The sequence below is a fragment of the Hevea brasiliensis genome, chromosome 11 (genome assembly GCF_030052815.1).
Source record: "Hevea brasiliensis isolate MT/VB/25A 57/8 chromosome 11, ASM3005281v1, whole genome shotgun sequence".
Classification (NCBI taxonomy): Eukaryota; Viridiplantae; Streptophyta; class Magnoliopsida; order Malpighiales; family Euphorbiaceae; genus Hevea; species Hevea brasiliensis.
Genome location: NC_079503.1, coordinates 5658912 through 5674831, shown reverse-complemented (window position 1 = coordinate 5674831; position 15920 = coordinate 5658912). Strand labels below are relative to the sequence as shown.

Below are 15920 nucleotides of genomic sequence, written 5' to 3'. Positions count from 1 at the left end.
TATATATATATATATATATATAACCATAAATATAATAAATTATATAAGATTTTAAAACTTTTTTTATATAATATACTTTTGTGATTTTCATGTAAAAAATCATAATGTTATTATTCCATTCAAACTCATCTTAAAAAATTAATGGATTTATAAAAGGATCAATTAATTAATTGATTAGTTTTAACATTTTATTTATAATCAGTTTAAATTTAAGTAAGTCTAATCTTCATTTGACTCTAGCCATTTATTCACCTCAACCCTTTTAATTCAATGATACCCTTTTAAATTGTGATTTTGATTAATTTTTAAAAAAATTTTATTTTAAATATTATTTATTTTAAATTACAATGAAGTTTTTTATAATCAATTTCTAAAATTTATTTTAAAATTACTTTTTATAATAACTAAATTTTAATTTCAAACTAATTGGATAAGTTATATGAATATTTTCTGCTTTATTTAGTTTTATTACATAAAAGTCCATACTAATATACAAAATTTGAATATTTTTTTGATACCGTTTCCCTCAATATTATTTTAGGTCTCTCCTTTACTCCTCTTACTTCTTTCTTGATTAATTTATCACAATTTTATATTGAGACAGGTGTGGTATAGATACTTTTAGATGTGTATAGATGTGAAAAACATGATATTTTTTTTCTAGTGCATCAGCCTATTTATACATTTATCTTTTATTAAAAAATATAGTTTTAATAATAGTTGAAATATCAATAGCAAATCAACAAAAATTAGACTGTATATAGACAAAATTTTTAATTAAATTTTTTGAAAATGGGCAAAATTTAATTGGTTAATAAATTTTTATTGTGTGCAGACTTATGAGGCATCCATACGAACGAATTATTCAATACATTTAGTGTATATATATTCTCACTAGTTTCGAAGGGCAGCACCGTGGCAGCCCCTAAAATGCAATGCTGAGTATTATTTAATGTTAAGTTTAGCCACTATTTATTTCTCAAAAGATGATTTTATATATTTATAAAAATATTTTTTATTGTTTAATTATAATATTAAATTAATATTATATATTTATTTACATATATATAATTTTTTTTTATATTTTAATAAGATTATGAAAGTTTAAAAATAAAAAATTACTTTAAAAAAGAAAGTCATTTTTTTTTAAATAACTTAATTTTTTTTATTAGAAAAATATTTTTTATTTAATCCAATTTTTATGAGTTTCCTAAAAGTTAAAAAATGCAAAAAATATATTTTAAAAAAATATTTTCGTGAAATAAATACAGTCTTAATAGTATTTAAATCTTAATTAATTTAGAATTAATACTTTAATTTTTTTTAGAGCTGATTAAAGTTTAATTGAGTGGAAAATCATTTCAATGATTTGGGATATTTCTTTCATCAATTTTAAATGCTATTAAGACTTCAAATAAAAAATATGAAAAATTAACTAAAAATACTGCATAAAGTTTCGAGACTTTTGATAGAACTAAAGATGCATAAAACAATTTATTTGAATCTTCAAGTAATACATAAGACTTGACTTACACACAGAAAGAAAACGTTAATAATTAACCTAATTAATCATACTATAGAAAGAGAAGGAACGTCTCTGAACAGCAGAAGGGTGAGAGGTACTATTTCCCAATCTGAACTTCTTGAGGCAATGGATAATATTTAATATCAAGATTTTCAAAAATTTCTTTCATCCTCAAGACAAGCTCGGATCTTCGTTTGCACCTCTTTCCAACATCATGAAAGTTTATGGTGTGTTTGAAATAGAGAGCCACTTTCAATTTATTCATATCCTCTATCTCCTTGAACTGCAGGCTGTGACTAGCAGGACTCCAGCGCCTGGGATTGCCCTCCATGTACCTGAATTTCAAATTAATCCATCTCTATTAAAACCAAAAAATAAAGTCCGAGGTGCAGAAAGATAAAAATTAAGCATTGAGGTTACATACTCTTTGATGCGATCTTGTAAATTCTTAATTTTCTCCTTTGAAGTATGAAGATCAATAGCAAATTCGAAAGAATCCCACATTGATGGACTCCTGTATAAGTTGCTAATTGGTTTGGTAGCTAAAACTGAATTCGGATAGTATATCTTTTCATTATCATATTTCAGAAAGGTCGTCTTTAGTATTTCCATCTCGTCAACAATCATCTGAAATCAGTGTAAGTATCAAAATATTAATCATTATTATTAGCTAAATGAATCATGCATGACAGGGTTTTGAGATTAGGGACTTGCCTGTATACCATCAATAACACACCGATCGCCAACATCAAAGGGGTGCATGATAAATACGAACACGATGGCTTCAAATATAGTCTTGGCAGTGTTTCCAAACATGAAAACTACAAGTAGGAATTGAGAAGATATGAAGACGAGTACTTTGGTGCTTAAATATTCCATGAAAAGCAACCACCCTATAATGATAACAACAACCGCAATCACGGAAGCCAATTTGTCCAACTCGTCAACAGCCGTTTTCCTTTGTTTCAAGGCGCTGTTCACAGAGTCATAGCTGTTGTAAAATGAAACCTGTAAACCACAACGTCATTAGAAAATATAATTGGGCTTTATTTCTTTCAAAATGCTGTATAAAAGATTAATTTTGATAGAGAATTTACCACCCAACTCCTGAAAACTGATCTCTTGATCTGTTCACTTCCGTCCTGTTTTTTCTCTGCAACTGCCTTGAAATGCTTATAATCGTCCTCATCAGCAGGTATGTATTCCAGTAAGTCTTTCTTGTCAATGTATCTAGTTCATCATCAAAGAGAGAGAAAAAAAAAAATTATACGTGCATTTGTAGTCCTAGAACAAACTATAATGCAAAATCGAATTGGAAAATTACCTTTCATCATCACCACGTTCAAATTTCTTGAAAATCTCATTAGCAGCATTCGCTGCTCTGTTCTCATCTGTGATTTCTTCTTCCTCATAGCAGAGATTAGGCAGCTTTTTATTCCGAATCGCATCAAATAACTCTGTTGTTGTGTACTTCATTGTGCCGCCTTCGGGCTTTTCCTTCATTGAAATGGATTCAAAGATCTTACGACTACGGTCTGCCGCTTTAATTTTCTCAAACAAATTCTTCATATGGAAAGAAGCTGCAAGATTAACTGACAAAGTTTTGAATAACCATAGAGCAGCTCCAATGAGACAACCGCCAATACCTCTAGTAGCAACATTTACAGTCTTCTTTTTATCCTCGTTTTGCTTATTATCCCCACGATCAAACAGCAAACCCCAAGCTAAAAAGACCAAAGCCAGACAAATAAAAACCAAAACACTCTTCTTTAATCCATGAAAGTAATAAACCACAACCTCGGAAAGGAACTTCTCAATAATCAACGACTCCACAGCAAGTAGGAACAGGTACACAGTCAGTCCGCACAGAACAACCAATAGTAACACACACCATTTCCATAATTCGAAATCCCAAATCTTACAATTTTGCAATCTATCCACTTTTAAGCTAGCGATTAAAAGCCCAAAAATAATGCACGAAAACACAATTGACCCAACGAAGAAGGTGTAAAATTTCCAGCCCTTTTTGTTCTGATCATCCTTGCCATTTGGCATCGGGATACAACAATCTGCTCCGTTATACATCTTTTGCTTGCTTCGATGGCAGCTTACTTTTTCACCCACTTAGTACTTAAGAGTCGAAAACGGAAACCTCAATCTTTTATTTTACCAGCAGATCACAACCCAAAATTCAGACATACATTTCAAACAGACAACGGCAAAACGATGGAAATTTCCCAGAAAATTGTAACTTTTTCGTGAAAGAATGGAAGGAAGGGTAGCTGAAAGTATGAATCTACAAATTGATGACAGAAAGCAACGATTTCTGCTTGGTTAGCTGGAAATATTGATGGAAAAAAGGAATTCCAAGTTATCCACCATTATTTCGGGCTTTCTGGGAACAAAGACAGCTTGCAAATTTCAGGCCAAGTGAGAAAATCCTACGCCTGGACTTCAAAAGACACTAATTTTCAAGAAAAACATTTATAGATATGATGCTATAAGCTTATGAAGGAGAATATGCGAAGCAAAGATGTTTGTGAGAGGGGAAGGAAACACTTCACACATCATACACTTGTATGTGACTTCCTACGCAAAGGCCATTTAAATAGAATCAAAAGCTACTGTACTGTGTAAAATCCGGACAAAACCTGGATAGGTATAACAAGGATTGTCCTGAAAAATGTGACATTTTATCTCTAATGGGTTAAAAATTTAATTAAATTCTTATCGAGATATTGAACAGAAGGAAAGCTACCTTTCAATATAAAACCAGCCACAAACTGGTTAGGTATAGGAAAGATTTTAAATTTACACTTGATTTATCAGGATTCCAGAACAACACAATAAAATCACTTACTATGTTGGATTGACATCTACCTATTAAATAGATGAATTCACTAAATTATATTTTGAATTTATAATAGATCCGAATGTATGGAATAATTTCCAATGATATAGATTAAAGGGGTGTTTAGTTTACCTGTTGGGTATAGTTGATAGCTGATAAACACGCAAATAGGTAAACTGGAGTATTTAGTAAATTTTAAAAAATAAAGCGGATAACTGATGGGTAGCTAGTATGGTACTTATCAGTTGCAGTTTGTATCAGCTCTATTTTTAGAGGTGTTTATCATCGGCTGATAGCTGATTTGATTTTATTTTTTATTTTGATCATATTATTCTTTTTTATTTAACTTAAAAATTAATATTATTAATACTTTTATATTTTTTATTTATAATTTTAACATTTTAATTAATCGTATTTCAACTTTATTAAAATATTTTTTTATTAATAACATAAAATATAAAATATTTATTTATATATAAAAACTTAAAATTAATTAAAAGTTTTTTGTTTATCAACAATAATAATTACTTCATTATTTTATCTATATTTTTAAAGTTATTTAATTATTTTTTAAAAAAATTTAATTATTTTCTTATTCCAATAATAAAATAAATGATATAATATAATAGATTAATAATTTTATATTTATTTTAATAATATAATAAATGATATAATATATTATTTAATAATTATATATTTAATTTAATAATAAAATAAATAATATAATATAATAAATTTATAATTTTATATTTATTTCAATAATAACATAAATTATATAATATGTACTCATTTTATATATTAACAGCAACAGGTAAATTTAATTTTATCAAACACTTAATATAAATCAGTTATTATTAGCAATCAACTAACGGTTATCAGCTAATAGTTATCGGCTGTATTCAACAGTTAAACCAAAGAGACCCTAAGTGTAAATAAATATTTTTCTTAAACTTAATTGATTGAGATTGTATATATAATAGATCAACTTTTGAGACTCACGATCAATAAAGAATTATTTGTCCCGTAATTATCATTTACTTACTGTTTCGGTAAGCATTCAGAAGCAAGAAAGGCTCGAAGAAGAAACAAAGATCAGAGAACCGGCCATTCATTTCCAGATAATCTCAACTGTTGAAACCATGATATAAATTCATGACTTTCACCCTCAAGCCCTAGCGATCCCCTCTTTCCTCTACTAATTTTCTCTCTACCCTTTCCCTTCTTTTCTTCTGCCATTTTCAGTATTCTTCCTTCTCTCTTCTTTACCTTATTTTTCCCTTCAGTTTTCTTCTCTTTCCCTTCTTTTACTTTGTCATCCCTTCTCCTTCCTCTTCATTAACTCTCCAGTTGAATAAGAAGTTGACCTCACAACACTATCGCTGAAAGAATAAGATGGGACCTTTGGCTGGGCAATATACTTCGTTGGATTTTTGATTCGCGAGACGCCTTAATTAGTTGGATTTTGCATATAAATTTGCTCATTATATTCTGTTTCATTTTCGATTTGTAATCATAGTTTTTTTTTTTGGTTCGGATAATGATTTTAGACAAGGATGTTGAATACAAAATCTTGTGTCCAGTGTATTGATTTCTTGATTGAATAAATTTTCAATTCAATCTATATTTATTTTAATTAATTGATATAATAATTATATATATATATATATATATATATATATATATATATATATATATATATATATATATATATATATATATTTTGTGAGTATTGTATTGAATGTATTAGTTTCTTTTTTCCTAAGAATTTGATTGAAATGAGAATGAAGAGTTGGATACCAAATTATTGAATCAAACTGAATATTTCAGTGTGATTCAATTAAGCTCTTTAATTGATTTCAATTCGATTTGATTTTTATAATTTAATAATTTTATTATCAATTTTTTAATTTAATTTAATTTGAAACCGAGTCAATCAATTGCACACTCCCTAATTTTTATATGGATTGACTTCTTGTAACTAATAAACTAACCCTTAAGTTGATTAATTTTTTGTTTCAATGTAAGTTGATTAAACAAATTTAACCATTTAAGATATTAATATTACATATTAATTTCCACAACTCTTGAAACTTTAAATTAATTACCAAATTCTATGTTAAGTTTTAGAGTGTGTAGACTTTTGAAGGATTCATAAAATCATGTCAATGATCAACTCTAGTTTGGTGAGATATTATATAGTATAATCGTAATTTCATATTAGCATTTGTTATAAAATGACAAATTAATTATAAAAGAATAATTAAATATAAAAAGGTAATTTAGAGAGGTAACACCGTGACATCCCTTAGAACATGAAACTTTATTTATTTTTTATTTAACCAACAAAAACACTTAAAAATTCACATTTGTGTTGTTTCCATTGTATTAAAAAAATGTGTTAAGTGAAATTAAAATAATATTTTCAGACTATAAAATTTTAATTTTAGTTAAAATTAAATAAAAAAAATCACATGCAAGTGTAAAATTGTCAAATGGAAATCACAATTTACTATTTTACTAGTTTAAAATTAAACCCAATACACAATATGTCTTTATATAAATTTATATTTGGTTAATTAAACTCAATAAATAAAACTTTTTTAGTGATTTTATTAAAAAATTCAATTTTTTTTTTTATTTTCAATTTTCCCCAAAACGTTTCATAATCCACACAAATATTATTAATTACAAAAGTTATTGGCAATCATGTCACACCTTTCCCCCTCCGTAAGGCATAACATGATTCTATAGTATACCTAATAAATTACCCCACTTCGCCTACTGATAACTCATTAAATATACTACAAGATATTTTAAACTGAATTCAACTCATTTTAAAGTAAAAAGTGATGTTCAATCATTACTAAAGACCTTTAAATTCAATTTATATCATAAGTCAACTTTTTTGTTAATCCAACTTTCCGCAAATTTTATAAAAATTTCGGCAGAGTACCGGCTGTAATTTGAGAAAACGGTTCTTCAAAACCTGAAAAGAAAGCACTTCCAATACTAATTTGTCCCAATCTCAACTTCAATATTCCTCCATTCAACACAATTTTAATACATTTTCAATATCCATCAATTTTCAATTCAACACAATTTAAAATAAATATCAATTTTATTTAATATATTCAACATAGACACAAAAGTCTTAATTTTATAGAAAAGAAAACAAAAATAATATCATTACAAATTATACTATACAACTACTCAACTAGTACAAAAGATACATATGAACAAAAATATTTATATCAAACTAAATTGCAAAGGGTATAAATAATATACCTGTACAAAAATCCTCTAACGGTGCTCTCCTGTCACCAGAGTAGCTCACTCTGCTGCTTTGTCATTTCCTCTATCTGCGATAGCAATAAAAAGTCATCGCTGAGCAAACACTCAGTGGTGCACAATAAAATTTTAAAATAGTTGAACATAAAAAGCATACATTAATAAACACATTTTTAAATCCTTTCACAATCACACTTCATGAAATTGATGTCAACTTCTACAATACCATTTTATCAAAATAATTTATAAATCACAATATTGCAAATCAATACAAAACTTAGGTCATGACACAAAATTTATAATCAATGCCGTGTTATACACCACGACAAAGTAATCTCAACCCCACTAATCAAAATCAATGCGGGAGGTGGCCAGCTAGCTATATGAGTACTCATTCAATATCAACCTTAAACTGGCAAGCCAGAGAGGGAGAAATATAACTAATCTCAACCTCATAAATGGGGAAGGAACATAATTATATTGTCATGCCAAGTGTGAATCCAAAACCAAATTCAAAATCATAGTGTTCAAACATTTCATACAAAGCACTAATAAATTTTCATTTCAAAGTTTCATTTACAAAATAGGCAACATTACATTTTTCAAAACTATAATAAGCATAAATTGCACATAATACATGTTCAAATAAATTTTTAAGTAGAAAATGAGAAAGCAAAAATTATTATGCACAAACCTCTAATGAGTCACTTCTCTGCCTTGCCTCACTTGTTCCCTATCCTTTCTAGTATCTTTTTTTACTGAAATACATAATTTAAAGCACTTCAATATTCATTTAACTCATTTCCCATAATTGATTTAACAATTAAATTTATGCACACTAAAGTTTCTTTATAAGTTCCCTCTAAGGGTTGAATTCTTTGTATGTGGTATGTTTATAGTTACTATTCATTTAGTATAACTATTTAATATGAAAAAAGTCAACATTTGTCTATAGTTAATATTTATTTGACCAATCAACATTTGTTTATAGTTAATATTTATTTGACCAATTTGGTCAAATAAATATTAACTATAAACAAATGTTGACTTTTTTCATATTAAATAGTTATACTAATTTTAATTGCACCCACATACCACATTTTGGGTTACAATTATGTTGGCATTGATTGCCAATTTAAATTCCAAATTCTCTAAGTGAAATTCCAAAATTTTAGTTTTGGGTCTGTTGGTTCTATTGTTCCCTTGGACCTTCTACAGTGAAAATTTGGCCAACTTTCTTCCATCAAAGTTGTTTCTTATTGTCTTAGCTTTAATTCCCTTTTTGAATCACTCCATTTGGAGTTTTGTAGCTCAAGTTATGACCATTTAACCATAACTAGCTGGATTGGTCAATTCCAAAATTCTGGGCAAATTTTAGGTTCTGGCAGATTTGGTGATCCAAATTTTGGTTGGTAATTTGATTTGGTTATGGTCAGAATTTAGGATTGTGTTCTTCATGAAAGTTGTTCTACTATGTCATAGATTTCCAATGGTTCAAAATTTAGGTCATTTGGACCTTTCTAAACCAAGTTATGACCATTTGAATAAGTACTGTTCATATGGTCAATTCTGTACAGGGGTAGGGTACCTAATCTGGATTCAACCCAATTTTTCGCTAACTTGTGGTCAGTTTTAGGGCAAGGTTTTGAAATAAAAATTGTAACTTTGGGTCTTAATTTTCATCTTCAATTGGCCTCACACCAATTGAAGCAACAGAATTTCAGTTATACTCATTTGAATGGGCATGGGTCAAGCTGCCAGAATTGACCCTTACACATACACCATTCAATCTTAGTTTCAATCATTCGATCACAATCCAATTCACACCAATTAATCAATTTAAGCCTCAATTAGGTCAATCTGCATCAATTCACCAAATCCCCAAAATTTTCCCCAATTTCTCATTGGTCAAGAACCCTAATTATGCAATTGCTTATTTCATACAAATTCAAACATACCAATAACACCTACTCACTCAATTGAACTTGTGTACATGATTGAGTAAACTAAAACACATCATTTCCCCCAAATACCCATGGCTACCAAATTCTATAAAGTCCCATATATGCATAATTTTTCATGTTTTCCAACCAATTCTCACTTATTCAACTTCAATTCTATAGTTATAACCCAATTGAAGCTAAGAAAAAGACTTACCTCAAATGAGCAGAATTTGTGTCCCCAAATCTTCAAGTTTTCTTGATTTTATTTACTCCCAATCTTCTTATCAAGTCTAATTTAGAGGTTTTAGTGAAGAACTACAAAAATTAGGGTAAACTTTTGGGAGTTTGGAAGCTTGGAGTGGCTTAGTAATGGTGGAAAATGGAAGAGAAATGAGAGAAAGATAAGAGAGAGTGGACGACATCAAGGTGGGAAGAAGAAGACTAATTATTTTCTTTTTAATTTGTTCTTATCTCTTTTTAATTTGTCTCTAAATAATGTAATTAATTAATAAATTTCTTTATTACATCATGCTTATATAAGGTGATGTCATAAAGCTTTGTCTTTTTAAAATTTTCATTTTTTTTCCTTTTCTTTCCATTCACCTCTTCAATGTGAATCTATTTTTCATAATTTTAATTTTCTACATTTTAATGGACATTTAGGCCAAAAGTTACCTCTAAGGGTGAATTGACCAAATTGTCCTTTACCGGTTTAATCCATTTTATCGATAGCACTATATTACTTTCGGAACCCTAATTCAATTTTTCAAACTAATTCTTGGTTCATTTCTGTGGTTTTCATATTACCATTAGCTTTGCAATAATTCTTAGGCCTGGGGTATCAGAAAGTCCCACTTGAAAATAGGACAGCGACTGACCTCGCAATCACTTCCCGGTTCGGTCACCCATCATTGTGGCCTTGGCTCATTTAACCCATTATGCTTTGTTTTCTTTATTTCCATTTCACCTTCATATAATTTCTATTAATTTTTGTTTATGGCTTTTCTAGATGACTTAATTATGGTTCTAAGCCTCTAGACTGTCCGGATCGACGCTAGTCACCGAAACAGTAAAATGTATAGAACTAATGAATGTAGGGGTGTTACAATTCTCTCCCCCCCCCCCTCCCCCCTCCCCTTAAAATAAATTTCATTTCAAAATTTTACCTGGGGTTAGTCTTTGAATAGCTGTGGGTGCTGCCTTCTCATATCCTCCTTGCATTTCCAAGTAACTTCCTGGCCTGAATGATGGTTTGACAACACTTTCACCAGTGGTATCTGCTTGTTCCTCAGCTGCTTCACCTCATATGCTAGAATCTCAATGGATTCTTCTTCATAAGTGAGGTCTGGATTCACCTCAATCTCCTCAACATGTAGAATATGAGATAGATCTGATCTATACCTCCTCAACATAGACACATGGAAGACATTATGTATCTTTTCTAACTCTGGAGGTAGTGCCAATCTGTATGCCAGAGGACCCACTCTCTCTAGAACCTCATATGGTCTAATAAAGCAAGGACTCAGTTTCCCCTTTCTGCCAAATCTCATAATCTTCTTCCAAGGGGAAACCTTGAGGAATACCTTATCACCCACTGTGTACTCAATATCTCTCCTTTTCAAATTAATATAGGACTTCTGCCAGTCTGATGTAGCCTTGAGTCGATCTCTGATAAGTTTAATATTTTCCTCTATCTGTTGAACAATCTCTAGGCCAATCAACTTCCTTTCACCCACTTCATTCCAACACATAGGAGTTCTACACTTCCTACCATACAAGGCTTTATATGGAGGCATTCCTATGCTTGATTGGTAGTTGTTGTTATAGGCAAACTCAATCAAAGGCAAGTGTGTATCCCATCTACCTTCAAATTCAATCACACAGGCCCGTAGCATATCCTCTAATATCTGAATCACCCTCTCAGACAGCCCGTCTGTCTATGGATGGAATGCCGTACTGAAGTTCAATCTAGTTCTTAGGGCTCTTTGCAAACTACCCTAGAATCTAGAAGTGAACCTAGGATCTCGGTCTGACACAATCGATACTGGCACTCCATGGAGTCTCACTATCTCATCAAGATATAACTTAGCCAATCTGTCCAGGCTATAATCCATCCTCACTGGTAGAAAATGTGCAGACTTGGTTAGTCTGTCCACAATGACCCATATTGCATCATGGTTCTTCTGTGTTCTCGGAAGTCCCATCACAAAATCCATTGTGATTCTTTCCCATTTCCACTCGGGTACTGGCAGTGGATGTAGCAAACCAGCTAGCACTCGATGTTCAGCCTTCACTTGCTGACAAGTTAAGCACTTGGCCACATATTCTGCTATGTCTTTCTTCATCCCATTCCACCAAGAATGCTCTTTCACAGTTCTATACATCTTGGTCCCACCAGGATGCATAGTAAAAGGAGACTCATGTGCTTCCTTCATAATGATTTGTCACAATTCTACATCATTTGGAATGCACATTCTGCCCTGGTATAGCAGCAACCCATCATCGTTCACTATAAAGCTTGGTTTCTTGCCAACCCGAGTCTCTTCCATCAATTTCTGATACTTTTCATCATTTTGTGCAGCCGTTTTTATCTGATCAATCAACATTGGCTTCACTTGCCAAGCAACTATCATCTATCCCTCATTATCTATCTCCAAACTAGCATGCAGTGCTTCAACTAATGTACCATAGACAAAGGGGAAACTCTTAAGCTTGCCATAGTTTTACAGCTCAAAGCATCAGCTACTACATTTGCTTTTCTGGGCTAGTAGTCTATTAAGTAGTCATAATCTTTAATCAACTCTAACCACCTTCTCTACCTCAAATTGAGCTCTTTCTGGGTGCCCAAATACTTCAGGCTCTTGTGATCTGTGTAGATGTAACACTTTTCTCCATACAGATACTGTCTCCAGATCTTCAGAATAAATACTATGGCAGTAAGCTCTAAATCATTTGTAGGATAGTTTCTCTCATGCGGTTTCAGCTGACGAAATGCATAAGCAATGATATTTCGGTCTTGCATCAGTACACAACCTAACCCACTATGAGAAGCATCACTATATACAGTGTATTCTTTACCCGGAGTAGGTAGAATCAGGACTGGAGCTTTAGTCAAACATCTCTTTAGTTCATCAAAACTCTGCTGGCATTTATCAGTCCACTGAAATTTCACATCTTTCCAAAACAGCTTGGTTAGTAGAGATGCCAACATAGAAAACCCCTTAACAAAGCGTCGGTAATATCCAGCTAAATCCAGAAAATTGTGAACTTCTGTAATATTCCTGGGTGGCTTCCAATTAAGGATAGCTTCTACCTTGCTAGGATCTACCTTAATCCCTTTAATTAACATAATATGCCCTAAGAAAGAGATTTTCTTCAGCCAAAATTCACACTTCGATAGCTTGGCATACAACTGTTTCTCCCTTAGAGTCTGTAGCACAATCCGCAGGTGCCTATCATGCTCCTTTACATTCTTTGAATACACCAAGATGTCATCAATGAATACAACAACAAACTAATCTAAATATGGCCTGAAGATAGTGTTCATCAGGTCCATAAAAGCAGCTGGCGCATTGGTTAACCCGAATGACATAACCAAAAACTCATAATGGCCATATCGAGTTCTAAAAGCAGCTTTTGGAATGCTCTGCTCTTGCATCTTCAACTGATAATAGCCCGATCTCAAATCAATTTTAGAGAACACAACTGCATCCTTCAATTGATTAAACAAATCATCTATGCGGGACAGTGGGTATCTATTCTTTATGGTCACCTTATTTAACTGGCTGTAGTCAATACACAGGTGGAGAGTGTTATCTTTCTTCTTAACAAATAACATTGGCGCTCCCCAAGGTGACACACTGGGGCGAATGAAGCCCTTATCAAGCAATTCATTCAACTGCACCTTCAACTCCTTCAAATCTGCAGGTGCCATTCTGTAAGGTGTAGTATAGACTGGGTCCACACCAGGCATAACCTTTATTTTGAACTGCACTTCTCTTTTCGGAGGTAACCCTAGCAATTCTTCAGGAAACACATTGTTATACTCATTTTATATAGGCATTTTAGGGTAGTTTTGGATCCATTTTGCCCTTATATTTTAGTATATTTTATGTTTTTAGCTTTGTTTGAGCTTATTTGTTAACTTTATATACTTTATATTTGATTTTTGTAATTTTGTTATTTTTGATAGGATTTTGTGGCAAATCGAAGATCAATGAGTGCATTAGGAAGTGATTTGAAGAAATTTGGAGTTCTTTAAGCATAGAGGAAAGTTAAAGAAATGAAGCCTTGAAAGAGCAAGTTAGCCGAAATTTGCTTGAGACCTTGCTTAAGATTCTGCTTAAGGTAAAGCGGCAATGCTTAAGGTGCAGCACAAGTCAAGCATGAGCAGAAAAGTCTATTTTACTCTAAGTCTACCGAGATTTGCTGAGGGTCTGCTTAACCTCAAGCAGACAGTGCGACCAGAGGCTGAAATTTTCTAAGAAGCTACTTAGGGTTAAGCCGAACCCTAAGCAAACTGCCAAAAACGTGAATAATGCTGCTGACTTGGATAATTTTACACCTCATTTCCTAACCACTCCTTGGCTCTTATTTACTTTTAGGGCAACTTTTTAGGACGATATAAATTCATCATTTCCTAGTTTTTGCCACAAGAGGAAAGGAAGGAAAAACAAAAAGGAAAGAAAATTTAATAGAGAGAGAGGAGGAGACGCCATTTCTTTTGGGGAGGAGCTGCTGCAACCATTTTTGGAGCTCCAGAAACCAAAGTTTTGAGTTCTTCTACTTGGGCTTTTCTATTTTAGTCTTCTTATCATGTTTTTCTTTACTCTTCCATCAATCTTTCTTGTAAATACCATAATGGGTGAGTAAACTCTTTAGATTTCAGAGTTGGGAAATATGTTTTAGATTAATTTGCGAATTTGGACTGGGTATTTCCTTATTTTACATAAATATGAGCTTTGATTCCTTCCTTGTGTGCTTGATTTACTTGCCTAATGTTGGTACCCATTGGGTATTGTGTTAATCTTTGATTGAAGGACCGAAAGGTGAAAGTCATTGATAGATAATCAAGGATTGGAACTTAAAATCATCTAGATTTAGAAATAAACTAGGATTTTAAGAGGAATTAATTATTGGTTACAAAACTTAATGGGTTTTAAAGTAATCAAATAACATACGAAAGTAGGTTTGGTTATTTTAGAACACACTTTGGTTTGCTTGAAAAAGATATCAAAGGAATTTAGAATCAATTTCCTTCAAACTCTATTTTTCCCTAAAAATTGGAATGCCCAAGACAAATCCCAAATAATTTATGCATAAACCCCCAACTCTGGAATCATTTTTTAACATAATTATACTTTCATTTAAATTACCCATTGCTAATTTAGTTTAATTGCAAACTAGATTTAGAATTTATTTATTGCTCTTTACCCATTTCAATTAGATTAATCAATTTACCTTGCTCATTTACATTTACCATTTATTCATTAATCATTAGCCCAAATAATCGCTTCATTCATAGTTTGGTACTCAAACTGCAAATCCTCGTGGGAACGATACTTGATTCATCACTTTATTACTTGAGACGACCCGTATACTTGCTGATTCGCCCCATCAAGTTTTTGGCACCGTTGCCGGGGATTTGATTTTTGTTTGATATTGAACAATTGTTTGTTTGGTTAATTTGGGCATTTTATTTTATTTTCTTTTTACCATTTTACTTTGAGAATTTATTTATTTTGTTTTTTTTTTTCAGGTGCTTTATTTTATGAGAAGGACAAAAAGTGAAGAAATCAAATTATTCTTTGATCCAGAAATAGAAAAGATAGCAAAAGCTTTAAGAGCAGAATCTAAGAGGAGAAAAGCTGAAATTAAAGCTCAACAACAACAAGAAAGAGCACAAGAGCAAGAGCAATTACAAGAAGAAATGGCCAACAATAATAACAACCGCTCTGTGAAGGATCATGCCTATCTTAACATTGAGGATTTCATGCCAAGTATCACAAGACCAAGAGTAGAAGCTAATAATTTTGAACTGAAGCGTGCACTCTGTCAGATGGTATAACAATCACAATTTGGAGGAAATCCAAGTGAAAGTCCACATGTGCATCTAGCACACTTTCTTGAGATCAGTGATATGTTGAAGATAAATGGAGTTTCTGATGATGCAATTCGACTCAGATTATTTCCTTTTTCTCTGAAGGGCCGAGCTAGAGAGTGGTTACATTCATTGCCACCTGGTTCTATCACAACATGGGATGAACTTTCTCAAGCATTTTTAGCTCAATATTTTCCACCAAGCAAGACAGCT

At 31.6% G+C, this 15920-nt stretch overlaps 1 protein-coding gene across 1 annotated transcript; it reads right to left on the bottom strand.

Moving 5' to 3' along the window:
- Positions 1-1622: 1622 nt before the first annotated feature.
- Positions 1623-4161, bottom strand: LOC110670298 (mechanosensitive ion channel protein 10-like). Its single transcript, XM_021832294.2, has 5 exons — positions 2850-4161; positions 2623-2755; positions 2240-2533; positions 1950-2152; positions 1623-1860 (listed from the first exon to the last, which is right to left on the bottom strand). Exons 1-5 carry the CDS (start codon positions 3608-3610, stop codon positions 1623-1625), a joined length of 1629 nt encoding a protein of 542 aa, XP_021687986.2. The 5' UTR covers positions 3611-4161.
- Positions 4162-15920: the final 11759 nt, after the last annotated feature.

What these genes read in the sequence shown, in the direction of transcription:
- LOC110670298 (XM_021832294.2), bottom strand. Translation starts at nt 3,610, where the DNA reads ATGTATAACGGAGCAGATTGTTGTATCCCGATGCCAAATGGCAAGGAT. An exon ending in GAACGTGGTGATGATGAAAG is followed by an intron (nt 2,756 to 2,849) that starts GTAATTTTCCAA and finishes ATGATGAACTAG; the next exon opens with ATACATTGACAAGAAAGACT. An exon ending in CAGTTTTCAGGAGTTGGGTG is followed by an intron (nt 2,534 to 2,622) that starts GTAAATTCTCTA and finishes TGTGGTTTACAG; the next exon opens with GTTTCATTTTACAACAGCTA.